Source organism: Gallinula chloropus, assembly GCF_964237585.1.
Source record: "Gallinula chloropus genome assembly, chromosome: 7".
Lineage (NCBI taxonomy): Eukaryota > Metazoa > Chordata > Aves > Gruiformes > Rallidae > Gallinula > Gallinula chloropus.
The window spans coordinates 15,189,306-15,211,345 of record NC_140092.1 but is presented as its reverse complement, the minus strand read 5'-3'; the positions used below and the strand labels follow the sequence as shown (position 1 = coordinate 15,211,345).

General features: G+C 40.3%; 1 protein-coding gene across 1 annotated transcript in view; it reads right to left on the bottom strand.

Moving 5' to 3' along the window:
* The window catches only part of GRXCR1 (glutaredoxin and cysteine rich domain containing 1), a gene marked incomplete at both ends in the record, with an annotated part of 40,891 nt that extends 26,014 nt beyond the window's left edge, over positions 1-14,877 (bottom strand). The window contains one exon of the mRNA XM_084266857.1: positions 14,431-14,877. Coding sequence (XP_084122983.1) covers positions 14,431-14,877 — 447 coding nt within the window. The remainder of the gene's footprint in view (positions 1-14,430) is intronic.
* Positions 14,878-22,040: the final 7,163 nt, after the last annotated feature.

Here is a 22,040-nt window from a genome sequence, read left to right as displayed (position 1 = left end):
AAGTAAAAAGAAATATTCAGGAAAGCTCTTAACAGTTAGACTTAGCTCAGTTGAAAATTTATTGCATTTTCATTGGCAGGTGCTTAAGCCTTTCCTCATGGATTAATTACACCCTGGAGTCAGTCTGTCTTATACAATAGAACTACTTTTGCTCACTCAGGAAGCTACAAAAGAAGGAAATAGCCTACATGAAAGAAGGTCACATTGTCAACTGCAATTGGTAGCAGAGAAAATTCAAAATTATGATCCATTCTTCACAATTTACCTTCCTAAGCTGAGGAGAGAGTTAAATGAAGCCTGTTTATTTGCAATGCACCCTGGAGTTTCTGACAAGTGGTTATATTTTTTACTATATTCTTGTCAATAGATGCACTGAAGTCCTGAAACTACTAGGGAGTGTTGAACAATACTGGGTAAAACCATCACCCTTCTAGTACACTCAGTTTTCATCTGCAAACATCTGGCAAATAATGTACTTTTTTTTTCCTGACACTTCATACAATTTAAATTCTACCCGAAAGTGTTACTCATCTGAGCTGAGACAAAACCAGGCTGTTCTGTAAAATATTGATGCTAATTGTACTGCATGGTTAAGGAAAAGGCCAACTATTTTTCAGGTGGGCATGCTTTCACACGGGGTCACAAAGCATTCTGCAACTGGTAACAAATTTTGCACAAATCTTTGAATGAGGCAAAGAGCAAAGTTAAGCTGTGCTTAGTACAACAGAGTGCAGATGAAATGCTTATTCAGCCCTTAGTCCTCAGTGAGAGCAAGCCTTACCATTGAATATGCATAAGTGATGAAAAGGAACCTCTTGTAGTTATAGCATTATTTTGTTCCATATGAGCACCAAGTGATGAAAGCCCTTGATTCCCTGATATATTACTTAACCTAATTGGAACTACTCTCTCAGCTACCTTATTACTTAATAGTATCTGGAACTTCAGTACCTTCATCTTTAAACCACAAGTAGTTAATTACTAGTTATAGAATCATATGTGTTAGGCTGGAAGGGACCTTTAGAGGTCATCTAGTCCAACCCCCTGCATCTATGAACAAGTTGCTCAGATCCCCATCAAGCCTGACCTTGAATGTCTCCAGGGATGGGGCCTCCACTGCCTCTCTGGGCAACACTCAATCTCCATCTCTTTAATTTAAAAACTCCATCAGCACTGCACATGTACAGTGCTTCATTCCTTTTCTTATGTAATAGATTCCAAAACCAAAGGCAGAGGGCTTGAGATTTTTATGCAGACATGGAGGATGTAACCCCTAAAGAGTATACATAAACCAGCTCTGCCCTGGAATAGCCTATGTTGTGGCTGCCAGCCTTGATGTACAAAGGCAACAGATGACTCATCCACCATTTTACTCACATAGTGAGTAAAACAGAATACATCTCTGTGAAGCAGTGTTATAGATTATGCTGCTGAAAAAATATCTAAGGTGTAAGATTTTTTTTCTTTTTTAACCAAATAGGTATCTGAATATCTGAATGTCGCAGCTTTTCAGCAGCTCCTAAACCTGTTAGTTAAAATAGCTACCAAGTTAATTTTTCTGTATACATCACATCACATTCTGTATGTATCACAGTGCATAACACAGTTATTTTTTAACAGTCAGTGTGCACAGCTTCATGCTCTACTATGATTCAGGATTTGGCTGAGACACATGTATTTTTTAAATCAAACAAACTGTTATTCTTACAATCATACTTTTCATATAATGATGTTCTTATAATGAGGCTAAAATGTGCATAACATCAGAGTTAAATGTGTTCTCGGCAAGGAATACATGAATACTACAAATGCAGATGCTGAGATGATCGCCTTGGCTATCTGCTTTTCTTTTGGAGCTCTTTGTATATACATCATTTAATCCCCTGCAGCAAGAAAAATCAATAACAACATTTAGTCTAATATCATATCATGCCTTCAAATGGTGCTGACACACCATACTGATTAATTTCTGCCAGTTGTATGACCTTCTGTCAAAAAAAGAACTGAAACAACATGAACAATCAGAAAGTTCATCAGACATCTCTCCTTTTTCAACAACTCTTGCTCTTACTTGTGACTTCAAAAGAGAACTGCTGGAGCAGCTGAGGATAAAACTACCTTGCTGAAGAAACTACACAGTCCAAGGCTGCTCCCAGTAAGCAGCAGCAGAAAAAATGGTAGAATACATCATCTACATGCAGCTGCAAATATTGGCCTTTCACCCCCACAGTCTCTCACATTAGGATCCATGAGAACACCATGCACTGAGCCAGTAAGTTTAAGGGCCTGGCCACCCAGCAGATACAAAAACAATAGCTGCCATGGTAAAATTTTGCAGATAGATTTAAATGAACAGAACCTATTTTCTGAAAAAGTCATTTAGAAACTGCTATCCCTTTTAAAACTTCATGACAGCTTGAGTTTGGACTTGGAGGGACTGAGTGGGTGATTATATTTTTGGATCACTGTGGGATTTGGAAGAACTACTGGACTTACCCACTGCACATTTGGGAATCTGATTGAAAGTGTTAGCAAACTCCTGGAAAGGGAAGTTCTCCAGATGCAGATTAAGACCTGAGATAGGTGGAAGGAACTGCAGCAATAATGCTTAAAGGTGTCATTTTTCACTGCTTCTGTCAGTCTGCCTCTTATGCTGTTCTCCATTGATCAACAATTAAATGCTTCACAGCTACATATGGGACTGGGATGGAGTCCCAGTTTGCTTTTAGATGTAGTAAACCATGAACAGGACATGAGCAGCTGGGCAGGAAAAGACCACACTTTCTTTTAAAACTAAAACTTCAGTTACAGGTTGACAAACTGACTGCTTTGTCTTACACAGGTTTTGTGGGAAAATAGATTTTTCTTAATAGTCTGAGTGCTGTCAATTCTTAATATTTGTAAAGCTAATTAGATAATTAACAACCAGTAGTATTCCAAACAAGGCTAGTGGGACTCAATACCAAAGAAAACCTTCTTTGACTTTGCACTGGCATTTACCAATTTGTCAATGCAAAACATAACATTGGATGCTGTTATAAGTGTCTGCAAATACAGGCCAGTAAGTTTTTCCATATTTCTTTGCACAGAGTGGGGGGAGAACAAGTCTGTGTGTGGTATTTCTGCACTGCAGAAGACATAATCCTCTGACATTGTTGATGGATGGTGACTCTAGATATAGTTCCAAAGCAAAATTGTACTAAGGTTGTTAAAATGCTTTCCACAATTCATGCTAGCAATGAATGATGCTTTTTCTGTCTTCTTTCTTGCCATGTGTGAAATGACTCTCTACCTCACTGACTCCAGCTGCTCATCTGTGACCACTTCTGTTGCTGTGTGTGATGGAGCCTGTAAAGAGTTGTGCTGTGGGAGCCCCTCCACAATATAACTACTGTGTCAAGCAAAACCACAAGATTGCCTGTTTGGATGAGAAGCTTTATTTTTCCAACTCCTTTTAAAAACCAACAGCCAAAGGATGCTGTCCTAGTTCTTATTTATCTCGCACATTTTTGAAAAAGAATCAGTGAGATCTGAAGTTCATGCTTTATACTACCTGGTACTGCATGCTGCAGCAATGAGGAAGGTTTTCATGCATGAAAGTCAAATCCTTTTCTCCCTGGCTGCAAATTCCATTCTGAAGCATGTTTTCTTGCACTTAAACTACAAACTTAGTATGCTGATGAACATTGCAGTCACAGGTTAAAGCTCCAGCAACAAAAAACCCCCCAAAATATTTCTTCAATCATTTCTTTCAAGCTGTTAATCAGGTACCTTGTGTTGAATGTAATGAACTGTCAACACTAGTAGACAAATGTCAGAGCAAGCTGCTGACAGGTCAGACCAGCCTATCAAGCATTATCTACAAATAAAGCATGACTTAATTTCTTCTCTCTTCAGGAAGGAAATAGTCCTCAATGACACCTGCATGCCAACTAATTTAGCAGCAGGTGACTCCTGAAACATGATTTCCATCAACTGCTAAAACATGGGTTTTCTTGGGTTACTGTAACACAGTACCAGTGCAGCAGGTGTATATTTATATTTGTCTAGCTTCTGTTTGCAAATACTAGTGTAAACGTTTGCAAATCCTAGTTCAGAACCAGAACAGTTCTGTAAACTGAATGTAATTGTAATGTAATTAACTTGTTAGAAAGCACTTTTGCCAATGCCTTCAATGGCATGAAATCAAAAGCACTAATACCTGCCTGGAGAATCATACCACTAAGGTAAAGATAGTTCTTCACTCTTTTGAACTTTTTTCTTTAAATAAAGCAGTGTTTCATACTCATTATCACTGTATTTTTACAATTGCACAATAGTACTGCTGTGCAATTCCACGACAAATTGTCCCAGTGTAGCCAGATATTTGCTTCCATCTTTGTAAATGCAACTAAAACATACCTCACCCAAGATGCTCAGGTACAGTGAGGAGCCTTAAATATCACATTGCAAATAAATTTATTTGTACAAAAAATTAGGGAACAACAACCAAGAGCAGTGCTAGTAATTAAGCATATAGGATGGCTCATATATGTAGGCATTTTATTTCAGCTTTATGTGATCCACAGACTTTGTGTATGTTGTGTCAAGGGCAAACAGATATTCAAGGGTAAGAGGACACAGCAATTGAGTTAGCAGGCAGCCTGCTGGACAGTATCAAAGAAAGGGCAATAGCCCCCACTTTGCTTGATGGTCCTAGTTTTAAGACTATTTCAAAAGATATTTTCTCATGATTGTCCTGCTGAGTTACTGAGTTGAGCTCCACAGCTAGGAAAAAAGTGTAGGGTTATTGCTACTAATTAATAATTAAGACTAATCACTTCATCTTTTTCATCTCTGTTGTAAGAAGCAAATTTAGAAAAAAGATTTCCTACTGTTAGAATAAGTAGAAAAAAGTCTGCACTGGCATGCTAAAAATTTTTGATAGGCTCTTTATATAACGTTACTCTTTTTTAATTCAGTTTGAAGTAAGATGAAGCATTTTCCATGTTAATTCAAAGTCTGAGGACCTCACTGAGCAGTTCCACAAAGAAGCGTTATAGAAGAGCAGTACATGGCCTTGGACCCAGTGTTCATCTGGTCTTCTTGGTCATCTACCAGGCAGATAATGACAAGCAAGAGGATGGCAAGCATATATGGTATATCTTCCTAATACCTTCTCACTTTATGGCTATTTTCAGCTCAGAGAATGTCCTGAGGCTAATATGATTGAGGAAACCCACGTAGTACAACCAGGAAGTTTTTTCATTTGGCCTTCACACTCTTGGGTTCTGTGAACAAGCACACTGGTTCTTTCTTTCTGTAGTGGTTAAGCCCCAAGCTGTGACTGAGCACCATACACTGCTCACAGAGGAGAAACAGGCAGAGCCCCTGTGGGTTTGGGTATGGACAGTTTACTGACAAAAGCTCTGTGAACAGGAAACAACAGCCCACAGCAAACTTGACTCACACCCAGTGATAACACAGTGCTTTACCAACCTAAGGATAGCAGAGTACTCCAGGACCTGAGGGTCAACTCAACACCCAGCCGCACTCACACTGCCCTGGAGGCACTTAGGAGCACCTCTCCCCAACCAGGCCCTTTTATGGGGGAGTGATGTCAGATGGTGTGGAAACAGCCTGGGCTAACTAACTCAGCTCACCTGTGCTGGCTGCTTGTGGAGGTTGATTCTGGCCTGGCCAGATCCAGGGCACTTTCAGAAAATAAAGCAAATGTATTTTTAGATTTAAACAGAGACGGTGAAACAAGGTGGCTGAACATGGTTATTTGCAATCTGTCATGTCTTGTTACCTGGATTCAGGCTCCTCTCTACCTCTTGACCCTAAGAAGCAAGTCCCAGGCTACAAGCTTTGCTAGACTGCTGGAGCAATGCCATCACTATTATGCTTGAAAGCAAGCAAGAAAGACATGGAGGTCAAGCACAAAGCTGAAGCATAGTACTTGGGATTGTAAGTTGAGAATCAACAAGCCTGTGTTCCGCTCCCGCTCCAGCAACTTATTCATGCTGTCTTGTGACTGTCTGATTCCAAGTACAACTCCCACCCCTGCCTCCTGCAGACACGATTTGTAACAAAGCAGCATCTGCTTATGTACAGTCTGTGTAGGATCTGATCCATGAGGCGTGCTCAGACACCTACTGCATCAAGCCCTGCAGGTGAGGCAGGCAAAGGAACGCCTATTTTGTGGTTCCCATAGGACATGAGTAGGAGATAACTGTCACATCCTGTCAATAGGGAGATGCTGAGGCACACAGCCAAGTGAAGTTTTCATTAATAAATGCCTTTTGTTGCCTTTGAGACAAGGTGGGGCCAAAGAGAGGTTTGGAGGCTCACAGTTCTGGACCTTGATGTTTACATCCTTCAGGACTTCAGAAGCCTGTGAGTTTGCTGTTGGGTTTTTTTTTGTCCTTACCTCAGGTCGTGATCCACTGTAGTACCACATAGACATACTCTGTATAGACAAGCTCATTGCAGTATAAGCACAGCTTCTTTGCTGTTCCCTTTGTGAGGCAAAAGATAAGGCCAGGGGATGAAGCTTATTAATATATTGCTCTCTTTGGGAAAGAAGCCACATGGTGCAGGCTTCAGAGAGGGAACAATTTACTTCTGTTCTCCCTCACAGTCCAGGGCAGCAGTTCTGCTTTTTCCTCTGGGCTGCACAATCTGCTTGGACCACAGGCACATAGACCCTAGCAGAGGTAAACCTGAGACAACCCTATTCAGTACCAGGCAGCTAAAAATTGTTTTCTGTCATCAGAAGAGAGAAGGTGCTAATGAAGTGCAAAATTATCTTTTCCTCTCTGCTGCTTCCATCCTGCATGTACCAGAGCTTGGTTATACTGGAGACTTTGGTGTGTTTCACAAAGCCTTGCTGGGAAGGATGTCAGATTGGCGTCTGCCTCTGGGAAGGCTGGTGTGTACAAATAATTACCCTGTCAAGGTTCAAAACTGCATCCCTAGTGTCACTAATGCCTGACTGCAAAATGCATGAAAGCCAATTCTCATCTCGTTTGGTGTCATTGTAGTGGTTTTGGATGGGATAGAGTTAATTTTCTTCCCAGTAGCTAGTATGGGTCTGTGTTTTGGATCTGTGCTGAAAACAGTGCTGACAATATAGAAATGTTTTAGTCAGCACTGAGCAGGTCTTTTTCAACAGGCAAGCTGGTGGTGCACAAGGAGCGGGGAAGGGACCCAACCCAGACAGCTGACCCCCCGACTGACCAAAGGGATATTCCATACCATGTAATATCATGCTCAGATTACAAAGCTGGGGGAATAAGGAAGGAATCTTTCGGGGTGATGACATTTGTCTTCCCAGGTAAAGGTTAATGTGTGATGGAGCTCTGCTCTCCTGGAGATGGCCAAACTCCTGCCTGCCCATGGGAAGTGGGGAATGAATTCCTTGTTTTGCTTTTCTTGAGTGTGTGGCATTTGCTTTACCTTTTAAAGTGTTTTTGTCTCAACCCACAGATTTTCTCACTTCACTCTTCCAATTCTCTCCCCAATCCTGCCAGGATGAACTGAGCAAGCAGATGTGTGGTGCTTGGCTGCCAGATGGGGTTAAGCCACAGCAGTAGTTATTTCTACCTTTGCTAAACAGGTGAAAATATTGCAGAGTGGGGAAATATTAATTCAGTGTCATAACAGTTTTCACTCATCTGCAGATGTAGGTGTGATTCAATAAGCAGCTAAAATACCTGCTTATTACATCCACTGAAGGAGAAGCATATGTAAACACAGAACAGAAGGGTTGATTGTGCCAGGGCTTGCCTCTACTTATCCCCATACAGTGCACGTGAGTATTTCAAGAACAGGGTCCTCATTTATGGATCCTTTACAAGAATCAAGACACATCAGAGCAAGGTACATTTTGGGGCCACACAGTGCTCTGGAAGGTTGGACAGGCATCCAGTACATGCTGATCAGACTGACACCATAGAAGTCTAGCAATTTTTTTTTTTCTTCAGTTACTGAAAAAGTGATAAATGTAACCATGGTTTTGTTGCTAAGCTTCCCCATGCTGAGTGTATTGAAAAGTCAAGACATCCCTTACCCATATTTTTAAAAAAAGACAGCTAAGTCTTTTTGGACACAAGACCTGTATATCACTTTGAGAGCTTTAGGTAGCTTAAAGTCTGTTTACTGATCATTTCAAGCCTAAGTCAAATACGTATTTCAAGTCCAGCAGCAGCAAACCCTAAAAGATCATCAACAGTCTAATAATAGACTTGTCTGAGCTCAGTGCTTTACAGCTGATTTATAGCAGAACACAAGAACAATAAATACCGATATCCTAAGTACTGATCAACCCCAGGCTCCAATCAAAAGTGCACAAAAACCTGAACATATTCTTCTTTGAATTAGTGTGGCTACTCAGCCCCCCAGCTCTGGAAACTGCCTGTTTTAACTGTCAATTCATCAGCTGCATGACTGTCCCATGCACTGTGGTCACAGATCCAGGCACTTAGGAAGGTAGAAAGGAAGTGCTGAAGGGACGCTGCCCCTTCCAGTGTTGAACCTGTTGTTCTTCTAACCCTGAATTTCCTGTATGAAACAGAAACCTACTTTTCAGTGTCACTTGAGCCTCTATGTCATTACAATTTTTTCTTACATTTCAGGGGATTTCTGTACTACACTATTCAATTGTTACTTCTCCAGGTACTCATTAACACTAGGAACATACACTGGATCTTTATACCTCAGAGGAGATACCTACAGCTCACTGGGATTTAACTCCATCCATACATGTGGCATCACTGCAGCAAATGCTATGACTTTAGCTTATGAGCAGGTTTCCCTAACACTGGTAACAGCAGTTACAAGCGATTCAGCACATCTTTTCCCCTTGAAAGTTATTCTCATTTGGGAGTCATGGGGAAGCATGTATGGATGAGAATATGAAGGGAAAGTTCAGAAGGCCTCTTACAAGCGTAGTCCAGTCCTAACAGAGCTGAAAATGTCCAATGATGTTGGAGTGTAAGGAGGACAAGCAGCAATGATGTTCCTTCAAAGAAGTGGAGAACACCATGACTTCTTCAGTCAAAGCAGACCTCTCTCTCTCTCTCTCTTCCCCCCAGTTTTGAGGATTGTAGTGATACATTCCAGTGGCTGGAGTGGTATAAAATGTGCCACACAAATTAAAACCCTTGCTTGTCCTATCACACCAGAAACTTTCCTTATCAGCACCTTGCAGCATCTACTGCTTTTATTACAGTTGCTTTTATTATTGTCTTTCTTTTTATTTTCTCTGTGATTTGGCATTAGCAAGACTCCTATGTCAGCTCTGCATGTCCTGCTTTATATTCACTTTCCAGGTCACATACAAGTAAAGAAAGATGACAGTGAATGTAACCACACCAGAAGTTCTCCATATTTTAAACTTCCACCTGATTCTTAACTCTTTCCCATCTCTCTCTTTCTATCTCTAAACGTTTATAACCTAATTCTTTATCAGGCTGAATACTGACTTGCACTTTGCAACATTAAATGGTAGCCCCACCTGAGACACCGTGCTGGAAAATATCATAAAGACCAAGTACATTATGTCTGACTCTTCACCCATATCCCTTCTGATGCAGTGTTCACAAAGGAATTAATCAGGTTTGTTAACCAGGCCTGCCCTTTTGTAATAGATGTCAGCAAGCGCTGCCTGAGAATGAGATCTGTAGCTAATTTAGCAGAAGGTGACCTTTCAGAGGAGGCTGGAAGGCTAGTGGAGTGTGTAAGTATGGAAATGGAGGAAAGGACCTACACTAAAGCAGTGGAAATGAGGGAAGACCTCTGTAAAACCTTTGGCTGAGCTCCATTACATTGCACGTTGAGGTGGAAGCCAGTCTGGCATGAAATGATCATTCCACTACTTAGCAATATACCAGACAACCCAAGGATTTTTGCTCCATGTCACCTGGAAGCCATCATAGGGGGGGTGGCCTGGTCATAAAAATTGGTCATGAAGATAATTACATTTATTTCAAGGAAACAAGGACTATTTTTCTACTACTTTCTATGGGAAAATCAGGAAATATTCATACCTGTCCACGTGTTGGCAATATTCAAAGTATTAGAAAACAATTTTAATAACGTACTGAAATAAAACCAAAATTTCAGTATGCAGAGAAGAGTTTATGTTCCTGAAGCAGTTTCCAGATTGAATCCCTAGCTCCAGAGCTGTCGACTCTGTCAGTTTTAGCATTTCAGCAGGAGATAATTTCACTTATACCAAGGAGGTGCACAAACAAGGACCTCCAGATCCTTTCTGCTATTCAGGCTTTCGAGTAGTGCACATTCCTCACAAATAAAATGTTCCCAGCTGTAGGACCACTGTATTGCCAGCCCTGTAGGAGGGACACATGGCCACCCCTCCGGTCCTGAGTTAGGTGCACTTGGAGGCTAGGTGGACATGTGAGACCATGCCTGCCCTCCCCTGATGACCACCGACTGCCTCCTGCCCTTCTGCCAAGCAGGGGCTGGGGAGGCGTTGCCACAGCAACACCTTCTCACACTCCTTCTCAGGATGTGGTTGCTATGTCAACACTCTCCTTGTGGCATCCAACCCTGAGAGGGAAAGGCTGGAGGGGTTGCCATAGAAACCATGCTCCCCTGAAACATCAGTAGAGCTGGTCTCCTCCACACCTTTCTGCCCTACACCCCCCCCCCCCCCCCCCCCCCCCGAAGATGAGGTAGCTCCCAGGTATGTCCTGCTCTGTCCCACACTATTCCCATGGCTCTGCCAGCCCCAGCTGCCTGTGGCTTCTCCTGCCAGACTCACAGCAGCAGCACCAGCCATGCAGGACCAACCTGATGGGTGACCTTTTACTGTCACAGCACTGGAGCAACTTGCACCCAGGGACACAGACAATCGTCAGATAGACTAATGCGAGGGACCTAAATTCTCAAGGAATCACAGAGTCACAGAATGATAGGTTGGAAGGGACCTCTGGAGATCATCTAGTCCAATCCCTCTGCCAGAGCAGTATCACCTAGAGCACAGTGGAAATGAGAAGCTGCCGATTGCACTGGTGGTGGAAGTGGTAGATTTGGGAAGATATAGCAGGGGATGCACATTTACTTGGTAGTAGATACACATTCTCAGGCTAAGACTGTATCCTATAACAATTAAAATTACTTTTTCATCTACAAATACATCCTATATGACATGACTCCCTTAAAATTAAAAAAAAACCTCCAGAAGCTGCAATTTTATTTTTTTTCTCAGATGAGTCTGTTGTGGGGAGGAACTGTCTGAATTGATTCTATAAAAAGGACATAGCTAGAAAATGTGGGGAAAATATTCAAAAACTCAAATATTCCATGGAACATTAAATTACATAGGAGTGCTTTTAGCACAGCTATTTGAACAGAAAACATCAAAGATCTTGACTGCACGACTTAATAAAACCCAGTTAATGAATCCCACCTTGTCCTAGAATATCTGAGCAAAGTGATTTGTTTTAAAGGATCTATCCTCTGTGACAGGGAGCATCTGGGGATTTTGGGTAATAATATAGTAGAGCAGTTTGCAGATACAGTCTGAAGAATCAGAATGCTGACACTACAAAAAAATCTCAAAAAAAGCCCTCTAGTTTCAGGGTCACAAGACACTCAATGCATACTTGGTATTTGGCTTCTTGCACACACGTTTTAGTTAATAAGTGATATATTAAATGCTAAATAAAAAGTGTTTGTATTCAAGAGTTTATCAGTTCTCAGGATCTAGGACTGACAAGAGTTAGTGTACATACTCTGAGATCACAAATGCCTGCTTTGACACAGACTGAGAAACGTATCATGTGGTCATCTGCTGCTGAATCATCAAAAGGGCAGAGATGGGCTCTCCTCAGGGATAAGGGAATTTATATACATCTTCACAGAATCACAGAATTGTAGGGGTTGGAAGGGACCTCCAGAGATCATCAGGTCCAACCCCCCTGTCAAAGCAGGTTCCCTAGGACTGCTGTTATACATCTGCTCTTGCTTATTTAAGAGAAGCAAAACATCTAATTGCAGATGACTTCCCATAGTTGGGGGAAACATACAAAAATGTACAGATCAACAGGCTTTGATCTATATCTTCTAAAAGAGACATATTTCTATCTTACTCTGTCTTTGAATTAAGAACTCCTGTTCGCTGCGTGGCATTACTGTGCAATTAACTGTCTGGAACATACTTACAGAAAACTAGAAATCACCCTCCAAACTTATCCCAAAGGTTTTTACTACATTTTTAATTGGACGGATTTCTATCATATTTCACACTGGGATCAAGCAGTTCCAAATCAGCCTCAAAGCCAGCCTTTGTGCTTTGGTCTCCTCTGTGTTCACCATGTGGCACAGGAAACTGGCTCGCGGTATGACATAAAAGATACGCAAACGATCATCCTTCTTCACAAGACATCAAACTTCATCTCTGAGCAAACAGGAACTTGTTTATTTAGACACCTCAAGCCACAATGTTCACTGTGCTACTAAATATATTTATTTGGTCCAGAAGATGCTTAAGGTAAGAATATACGGTTATCTCTGGAAATCAGTCATCTAGACCTGCCTAAGCAGAAGCTGCTCCATTCCCCATATATTTTCCTCAGCCATTTTCAAAATCCACTTATTCATTTAGCCTTGTAAAGACACTTTTAGCAGAGAGTGCTTAAATTTAATTATGTTCTGTATGAAAAATTTCTAAGTTTGTTTTCACCCTATGGTTTATTTTTTCCACTTTCTTCTGCTGTAAAATACAGGATCACTATCCCTTTAAAACCATTAACTATTTTACGGCTCTTAATTATGGACTCCTGTGGTAGACTACATGTCATTTTCAGAAGATAGCAGATGGATATACCTCCTCCCAAGCCTTCCTTTCTTCTGGCAAAACACCTCATGGAAATAGCGCTGGTCCTACCTGCAACTCTGCTAGGAATAAAAGAAACTTCATTGCAATCAAATCACATTGACTTCAGTCCATGAACCTTTCTTGAAGAACTTCCAGCCTAAAACTGGAGAGAGAAACAGCAAGAGGTACATATGTCTTCTGGTGGCTCCACACATATTGAGTTGATTCAAATTTCTTAGCTCGGTGACACTGACGGAGCAGGAGGAAGGTTTTAGGACTGAATGAGGCTAGTGAGGTGAAACAGTGTACTCTGCGTAGTGAAATAACATGGAACAGTCTTTGGAGTAAAGATTGTAGAAGAATCCAGACATGCCCCAGTTAACACGTCCTAACTCATGTATACCTAGAAAAAGTTATTTTGTTAAAAATTTTATCAGAGTCGGGAACTAGGGGACAAACTCATGAGTAAGTAGCTTGAAAGCAAGCGAGCTACCTCAGTGCTATGTGATGTAAAGAACAAAAATGAACAGATATTTTATCCTTGAAATATCCATCTTCCACAGGAACATCGATGTTGACAAAAATATTTTTATAATTCAGGTACACCACAGAGGATGGATTCAGATTCAGAAGCAAGAGAATGTTTATCTATAGCCGTTTCCAAATGTATTACAGAATTCCTTAGCTTCGAATTAAGAAATAACTTTCATTTCAATACACAACAGCCATTGCTAATATCAAATTCCACATGCTTTAAAATTTCATAAATGCTTTCAAAACAATCCACTGAAACAGATGACAAGTTCACTTACATTACCGCCATAAGTCTGGATTATAAGAACCTTTAGAAAGAATTTGGTTGCATAACTCTTGCTTTTTTCTTTGAGTATTAATGATTTAAAGATTTGAATAGTGTATGTATATATAAAAGTTATATATGTGAGCTAATTTTTTTTAGAACATTTATATTGATTTTTCTGAGGCCTGTATTTCTCTGCCTAAGGGGTCAGTGTGGCATTTACTGTTTCAAATACAAATATTCTGCTCCTGCTACAAAATAAATGGAAAACAGACATTAATAAAAGAGACCTCTGACTAAGATTTCATTCCTCTGAAATTTTCATGTGGGAAAACCGCCATTGCTGCCATCCAGCATCTAATTTGATCTACTTTGTAGATTAAACACAATGGAATTTGCAAGTATACATATTTACATGTAGGGGACAGTGGATAACATCGTAAACTCATTAGAACTAATATAATAGGAGTGGAAACATGAGATGTCCCTGTACAGGGGATCTGTACAGTTCTCCAGTCAAGCCCCAGTTAATTCTTCTGCTACGGTTCTTTCCTGGGAAACACAACACAGACATTTCCAGACAGCAAACTTTAGGTCAATTTTCAGAGAAAAATTTTCTCAGTCGCTTTTGAGCGTGGAGCTGGTGCATACCAGAAAGAGTAAGCAAGAACAGCAAGTGAACAGCCACAGGAGTGAGAAAGAACACTGAGAAATTAAAAATAAGAGAGAATTGGAAAAAAGAATAAGGTGGGGAGTTGAAAGAGACAGACACAGGGCTTATAGCCGGCAGAACTGTATCACCTACCTGAAATACTTTAGCCAGATTGTCAAAGAGGGCTTGCCCAGCGCTGACTTTATGCTTGACTCCCCTGACTGTGCCGTTTTTGCTGAGGATGTTGACCCGCTTTGTACCAAACCCCCTCTCTTTAGTGGCTCTGACCAAAATGAGCAAGTCATCCTGCTCGTTCTCATTTTCATCGCACTCGGACCCTACGTGTCCATTCTGCTGCCCATCCACTTCACTCAGACGACTGGTTTGGTCGGTCTCCGAGCTACTGGTGTACTCGGAGTCCAGAGAATCGGTGGCCTCCCCGTCGGCATACACCTCCTTCAGCACCCTCCCGCTGTGCGAGGATGCAACGCGGAATCGAACCTTCCTCGACAGCCTCTCGCCATCCACCTTCATCTCACTTTTGAACATCGCCTCGTCCATTGATATAAGCAGTTTGCATTGTTCCAGCGTGGTGCCCATTGCATCTGCCAGTTTGTCACACTTAACAACAATATCGGCACTGTTTTCTGTTGACAGGGGTTCTCATATTAAACTAAAGAGGGTTCCCAAGAAGCAAGGCTGCTGCTCTGCACTGAATAATGGATGCGTTTGTGCTATGGTTACCTTTAAACTAAACCCTGTAAAGTGATCCTATCAATTAAATATTAAAAAGCCATTGTGCACTTTTTAGCGCTAAGGAAGAAAGCAAGAAATTATATTCATTGATTAAAATAAAGATTCAAACCCACACATAATAAACACAACAACAGAAATTACACAAGTTTATATGGATGCAGTTTTTGTTTGCTGGGAAAGGCAAAAGGGCAGAGCTTTCTGCAGGGGCTGCAGAGCCAAAACTGGTTATGGACATTACACCTGAGGTGAAAATCTAGACAAATTGTGAACTTCAGCACTGGAGTCAGTGATGGGCACATTTCTTTCATCAGAACCCTTTCTTCCCCTACCAGTCAGACCTCATTCACCGAAGTTTGCTTTTTGTATAAGTTTTATAAGCTTATAGAGATTCATTGGAGGGCTCTGACTTGGTGGTTTATGATGCTGGTCTTTTCAGAGACTGGCAGAGCAGCGGCAAAGCAATTAGTCACAATTTGTTGTACAGTGTAACACAGTGTTATTAAATAAAAGTGAGCCACAGCTAGAACCACACAGTAACCACAGCCTCTGTTGTGTCAGTTATTCAAGGGACTGAGCCAAGGGAATCTGAACAAAAGGATAGAAGAAAGATAATTAATTGGGTCAACAAGGATCAAACAAAGAAGGGTAGAGTAAGGTGGATTAAAGCACAGGGGAAGCAAGTTCCCATGTTCCAGAAAATCACAAGAGGCTGGCGCAGTGTTAGGCACCCAGCTCTAGATGTGAGAATAACGAGCCCACACTTGAGATTTCTGGCTCTGTCCTCTCAATATCATGTAGTAGCACTGTAAATCGCCAAGCTGGTTCGGAGTTTGCATGATGATCCCTACTTAGAGTGCTATTTCTGCATTTTCTCCTTTTAAAGCAAAATGCAGAGCGTTCCTTTAGGCAGCATCAAGAACTCCATCCCCTTCTCACTTTCCTGGCAAACATTCCCTGCATGCTCACTAAAGCTTCATTTTCTCTCCCAACTCATGAATACTGAATTGCTTCCTGAAGGCTGTGACCCCCCTGAGAGGTGTAGGCATGAAATGAGTCCCTAGGTGCTCAGCCAACCCAGAATGGTACTGCTTGCGGTTAGGAGCAGATTTAGAGCTTCAAGCATCTGAGGAATATTTCTGGCCAAAATTTTGGAAACGCGTACTCAAATCTTTCAGCAATTAGGTGGTGGTTATCGTGACTTTATTTTGAATGGGAAGCACGAAAATACTGCCCTTCAGCCCAAGTAAAATCACAATTCTTATGACTAAACTCTAAAATCACTTATTTTCCATCTATAAAATGGAAACAGAAGTAATTAGTGGCATTTCATAGCATTAGTGGATGCTACACTTTCTAAAATTAGATGATTCACTCTATTATCAACTATTATTGTTTACACAGAAAAATGTAAGTCAAAATGTTGCAAGAGTTGAAATACATTGCTACTTACTTCAGACAAGAAAAAGAGCTTTTACCAAAGTCTATACTGATATTGGATGCAACTTTGTGACACCTTGTGAAATTCATTTTGGAGGAAGGGTTGAATCACACTAATTGTAATAGAGCCACTTGTCCACAGCAGCTTTGACAACAAATACAGTTTGTTATTACTAAAGACTGCCTTAGAAGTAAGAAAATTCTGTAGTTTGAATGCATATTTCAAAATATCTTTTATGGAATTATCTCAACAGGGCTGCAAGATACGTAGAGAAATCACTTAGCCTGTCACCTACCCCAAAATTAACCATATCATAGTGTTTCTGAGCGCTCTCCTCTTAGAAACTAGTAGTAATGAACTTTGTTCATAACATTTCTCTTCATTAAATAATAAAACCCAAGTGCTTTGCAATGAATTGCCACATACGTAGAAACCATTTTACTCCTATTGCAGGCAATGGGAAAGCTCATATTGTCTGTAGGGCAAAGAATTTGATGCTACCTGAGCGATTTAAAAGTTAATGTAGCATTGAATAAATGCAGAGTTAATCAGTACCACATTTTAAAAACATTCTAAATGCTTGTTCTCTGTCAGGAGAAAATTAGCTCATCGCTTAGTTTCATGGTAATTACATTATTCATTGGTAAATATTTGTATGTCTGGTTATGAGAAATAAGGAACTGTATGAACAGTTTTCTCTGCAGAAAATTAGTTAAGCACAGTGGAGAATGCCTCTTAACAGAGGCATTTGCATGCATAACATTTATTTTGATGGTTCAGCTGTGAACCTTCTCCAGTGAAATGTGACTTTGGGGGTAAGTGCACATAGCCAGCAGGAAACAGCTTAAGACTCCAAAGTACTTGTATTCATGACATAAGATGTTTGAGAGTTCACAGACCTGAAATGCACTTATCTGTACCATCTGCTGGGTGCATGTTCTCAACCAAGGCAGAAAAGATGGAGCTTGACTAAGCATCTCCATCCCTCCTGTAGAATAAAATTTGTAGTAAATGCTAACACTAACTCCCCTTACTCGGTTCGATGCTTATATTTGTGTTTATCAACTTCTGTAAACAAACTTCATTTCAAAGGGTTATTTCATTTAATGAGCGGTATCCATTAAAAGCTAATGTGGTGGGGCTCTGCAGTAATGAGATATTTCTTATCTGTAATTATGACTCTTCCTGAATCGTTTGGCTATTGTCAGTTTTTCTTTCTGCTTAGTTTGGTCCTAATGCTCTGCCAATGATTAATTCAAGGCCGGGGTGGGGGGCTGTCAGAGTATGTAGCTGTCAGAGTTCATCAAATATATATATGTATACACACACACTACAATTTCAGCATTTCTGTAAGTTTAGAGTGCTACCAGCTTCACCTCAGGAAAGGACCACAAATTAATAACATTCAGCTGTAGCAAAATGCTTGAAAGGGCATCTAGCCGTGCGTATTAAGCAGCAGAGGTTGTTTGTATTTTGCTGAAGAAATGTGGAGTGTACTATTTGGAACTACTGTGAAACTGTACCTCATGGCATATCCGTTGATTGGAGGATAAAAGGCCAAGGTATAGAGGACTGCTAGAATTGGTAGTATTAAAATAGCAGTGAAATGAAATCCATATCATGAAAAGAAGAAAACAGATGTCCAAGAAAGAAATAAACTAGGTTGAAATAAACAAATGCTGCCTTCGCTTCTGAATATGTGGTAATTTGAATAGAGCAGTTTACCCTATGACAAAGTGTTATACTCTGTTTTGATGCACACTGTAAGTGGGGCCATTTTGCCTATGTATTTGCAGGTTTCTAAGTATATATAGCAGTTATGTAGGCTGACTCGATACCATTCATGCTGGTGTCATTCATCATTAGGCAAATGGCATGAATTCACAGTGACATGCCTTGTGATACCAATTTCTCTTCACTCTACAAAGTCTGTTTGCAACCACCTTTATTACACTAGTAGTAACAAGAAGCATATTCTGTAATCTCTAATTGTTAATGCACAATTAGCAGATCAATTGTCAGGAGCCAGATATTCAAGAGCCCCAGATTTCTCATCTGTTGTTAGCAAGCAGGTATTTTGGTTTGTGAAAGCACATGTGAAAAGTTCAGGGGTTTTGTTATATGACAAGTAAAGTTTGTGAACAACACACTCTATACTCCAGAGATTACAAAAGCAGATGATTTGCATGGTGAATGATAACTGTTTCTAGCTGAGACATTCAGTGCATTTTCCACTTGCTCAGAGGAAAAATGTTCCCACTTGCTAAGCTGGCAAAACATCTGTCTATTTTCCTGCAGGTACAGAATAACATTTTAACTGTGGTAAAGTCCAGGAGGACACACAGAGCGTGTTCAGGTACCCATCAGGGAACTCGTGCATCTGGCAGTGGTTTGTCAAACACTGCAGCTGCTAAACAGAAATACTAGAGATGAGAAGAGCCCGAGCATACCGTTGCTGTTATAATATCTAATTATTCATAAGAGTGCTTTCCCTTGCCATTTCATTTCATCTGGAGATTTTATTTAACTTTGTTAAACAATTTTTAGTCAGAACAGTAGGCTTTCTGTTTCTGTATTTCTGTTTACATTAGTGAGTTGGGTGAATACATCTGAGGGTCACTGTTGATTAAAAGGTTGCTAGGCTGTGGAGCAGTTATAGAAAATATTACAAAAATGTTGGTTTATGTCTAATGATTCCACGATGGCTATGCTTGAGCCCATCTCAGATTGGGCTTTACTGTCCTTAATGCTGGACACTGTAGGTAATTGGAAATTAGAAGACATTAATGTAGAGCAAAATACTTGTACACATCTCTTGTAAGTCCTGTTTAAACTTGTGAAATGTGAAAATGTGCTCTTATCTTTTTTGGTGTGATTTATAACACCTTTGTTTGAAATCTGGCCTGAAATCTGACCTAAAATCTGATAGTCTTCTCCATCAAACGTCACAATCCAAATACTGCTGAAAATTTGGAAGAACCTGCTACAGAGAGCACTGCTTCACTAGGAAGAATATCCTCACCTGTACCCATACTGAATTTATCATTGTTTTTATGAGAAAGGAAGCACCAAGAACTTGTAAAAAATATTTGTTCTTCACTTGGAAAGAAAAATGATGCTCAGGCTCATGATAGTTTTCAAGGTTAATTTTCAGGGATCGCAAACACTCCCTCTTCATTGTGAACAATGATAAAAAAATCAACTTGAAAGCTTTGGAGAGTCATTTCCACTCTCAGAACTCCACAGAAAACAGCCTCAGCAGCACCAGAGATACCAAAACCCTGTCCTGAGATGCCTCATACATATATTTCTCTCAGCTCCCACTAGAGACACAAACCATCTTTCTCTGTTGGGCTTCTTGTTGAAAAAAAATGAAAACAACACAAGCATAGGGATTAAAAGGATCTAGCATTCAGTTACACTGGAATAAAATGGGTGGAAAACACTAACACTGGTGAAATTCATTTTAATACTGTTCTTCCTCATGTGATTCATTACCATTTGTTAAGTACCCAAAGTACATTTTCGAGGCTATGCATGTTCACAGATAGCACCCCTGGGTAAAATCAGCTAAATAAAATTTAAAACAAATTCTATCAATCTCTTGGCTTATAGGTACATGTATTCATATGTATAATAGACACAAAATCCTTACAGCTTTTTTTATAAGACAAGTATGTTAGGCTTACATGTTGCTTTCAGTATTTTGGACAAATTCCAACTAAATCATTGAATGCTGTATTGCTAAATTTTGGATGTGGTGGTCTTCTCCTCACTCTGCCCTGTTCTGTTAAACAGCTGCTGAGTCCTACTGCTGAGCTGTCAACACTTCATTAGTGAGGGACCTTATTTTAAACACATCTCTTAAATGTTCCTTAGAGACAAGAAAGATTTAATTATGTAGTCTTACTGGAATTACTCTGAGACTCTTATAAAGATATGAAAAGTATTTATAAGTGTTTTGAGTAGGCTTATGGTTTTTTATAAATTTTATTCTTAGATTATGAAAACCTTTTTTTTCAGGTCAGTTTATATCCATCTGGGGTTTTGGATGGGTAATATTTATTTTGAGACTCTAACTCTGAGAGAACCAAAGCTAACAAACATGTAATCAGACCTTTTTTGGTCAGATTTATTCTTCTGTGGGAGTATGTACAAGTTACTGCTTGCAGACTGTAAGGGGATTCTGCTGCTGAGCAAATGTGTACCAAAACTCTACATCTGACTTGAAGCACAGATCTTGCATGCCTCTCTCAAAGTTTCCACTATGTAGTATTTTTGACATAAATTTCTGAGCCAAAAATATGACTACTAGTGATTTAGATTTTTTTTTTTCATCTTTGGCTTTCACAGGAGAAAATTATATTCAGTGTTTTCTTCCTATCATGGTTTTTTGCTCCTTAGAAAACCACATCATTATTGTGACTGTAGACAGTAGATACTCCAGGGGTAACATACAATAATGCAGCTTAGCTCCCATTTCACACATGGGAATAGAGTGATGAAAATAAGATAAAGGACTTTCATTTAGCTTTATTGTTACCAGCCAATGTTACCACTAGTACTGTTTTTGTGGCTTTTATTCAAAATTTAATAAAACCTTATGTTGTTCACTATGCCTTCAGATCATTACTAAGAAGAGAAAGACTCCAGAATCTTGTGAAATTGGGTCTTTTCCAACTGCTGTTCTTGTCTGTAACAGCAGACTGACTCCTGTATAAGGGAGATGATCTACATATGCTGTGATTTCCCCATATGGCCTCTAGCTGATAAGAAAAGTCATCCAACCCCCAGACTGCTGTGCTAGTTTTAATTTAACATAGGGTAGATATCAGATCTGCTGGAGGAAATATTTATGTATATACAAATGTATTCGATCCTAGATGGAAAGGAAAGGATAGTACTTCATACAGCCTTCAGGGTAACAGAAACATATCAGCTTCATCTTGTGTGCCCCTGAGGAGAGTTTAATAGCCTTGACTTCCCAAAGGCAAATATTTGTAAGACCTAGAGGCAGAAGAGCCATCCATGGACATGGAAGAGATGAGACTGGTTTGACTTTTCCATGTGACAGTAGCCCATAACTGAGTCTAGTGGTGAACAGAAAGACCAGGCAGAGGGCAGGGAATTAGAGTTTTGGTCTGCTTAAGAGCTGAGCTAACTGCAAGAGGGATGAATCATTAAGTCCTTTAGGCTCCATGGAGCTCAGCCACCAAATTGAGAATCACGCACTGAGCCTGGTTCAGACAAACCCATACTATGAGCAGGAAAATAACATCAGCAAATGCTTGTCTGGACTGACTGACAGTGAAACCACGCTGATACCAGATGGAATTGCTGCCTTATACCAACAGAAATCCAGTGCTCAGTCAGTGCAAGCGGAGGAGTCTGGACTGGTGATGCACCTGTCAACCCAGAGATGTCAGGTACTGTCGGAGCAGGTCTCTGGGTAAGACGGGCACAAAGCAGCCCCAGGCAGGTGCAGAGAGGACTAGAGCAGCACTGCCAAAAGAGGAGAGAGCCCTTCCCTTTCTGTTTGCCAACTGAAAAAAAGGGTATTTTGTGATCT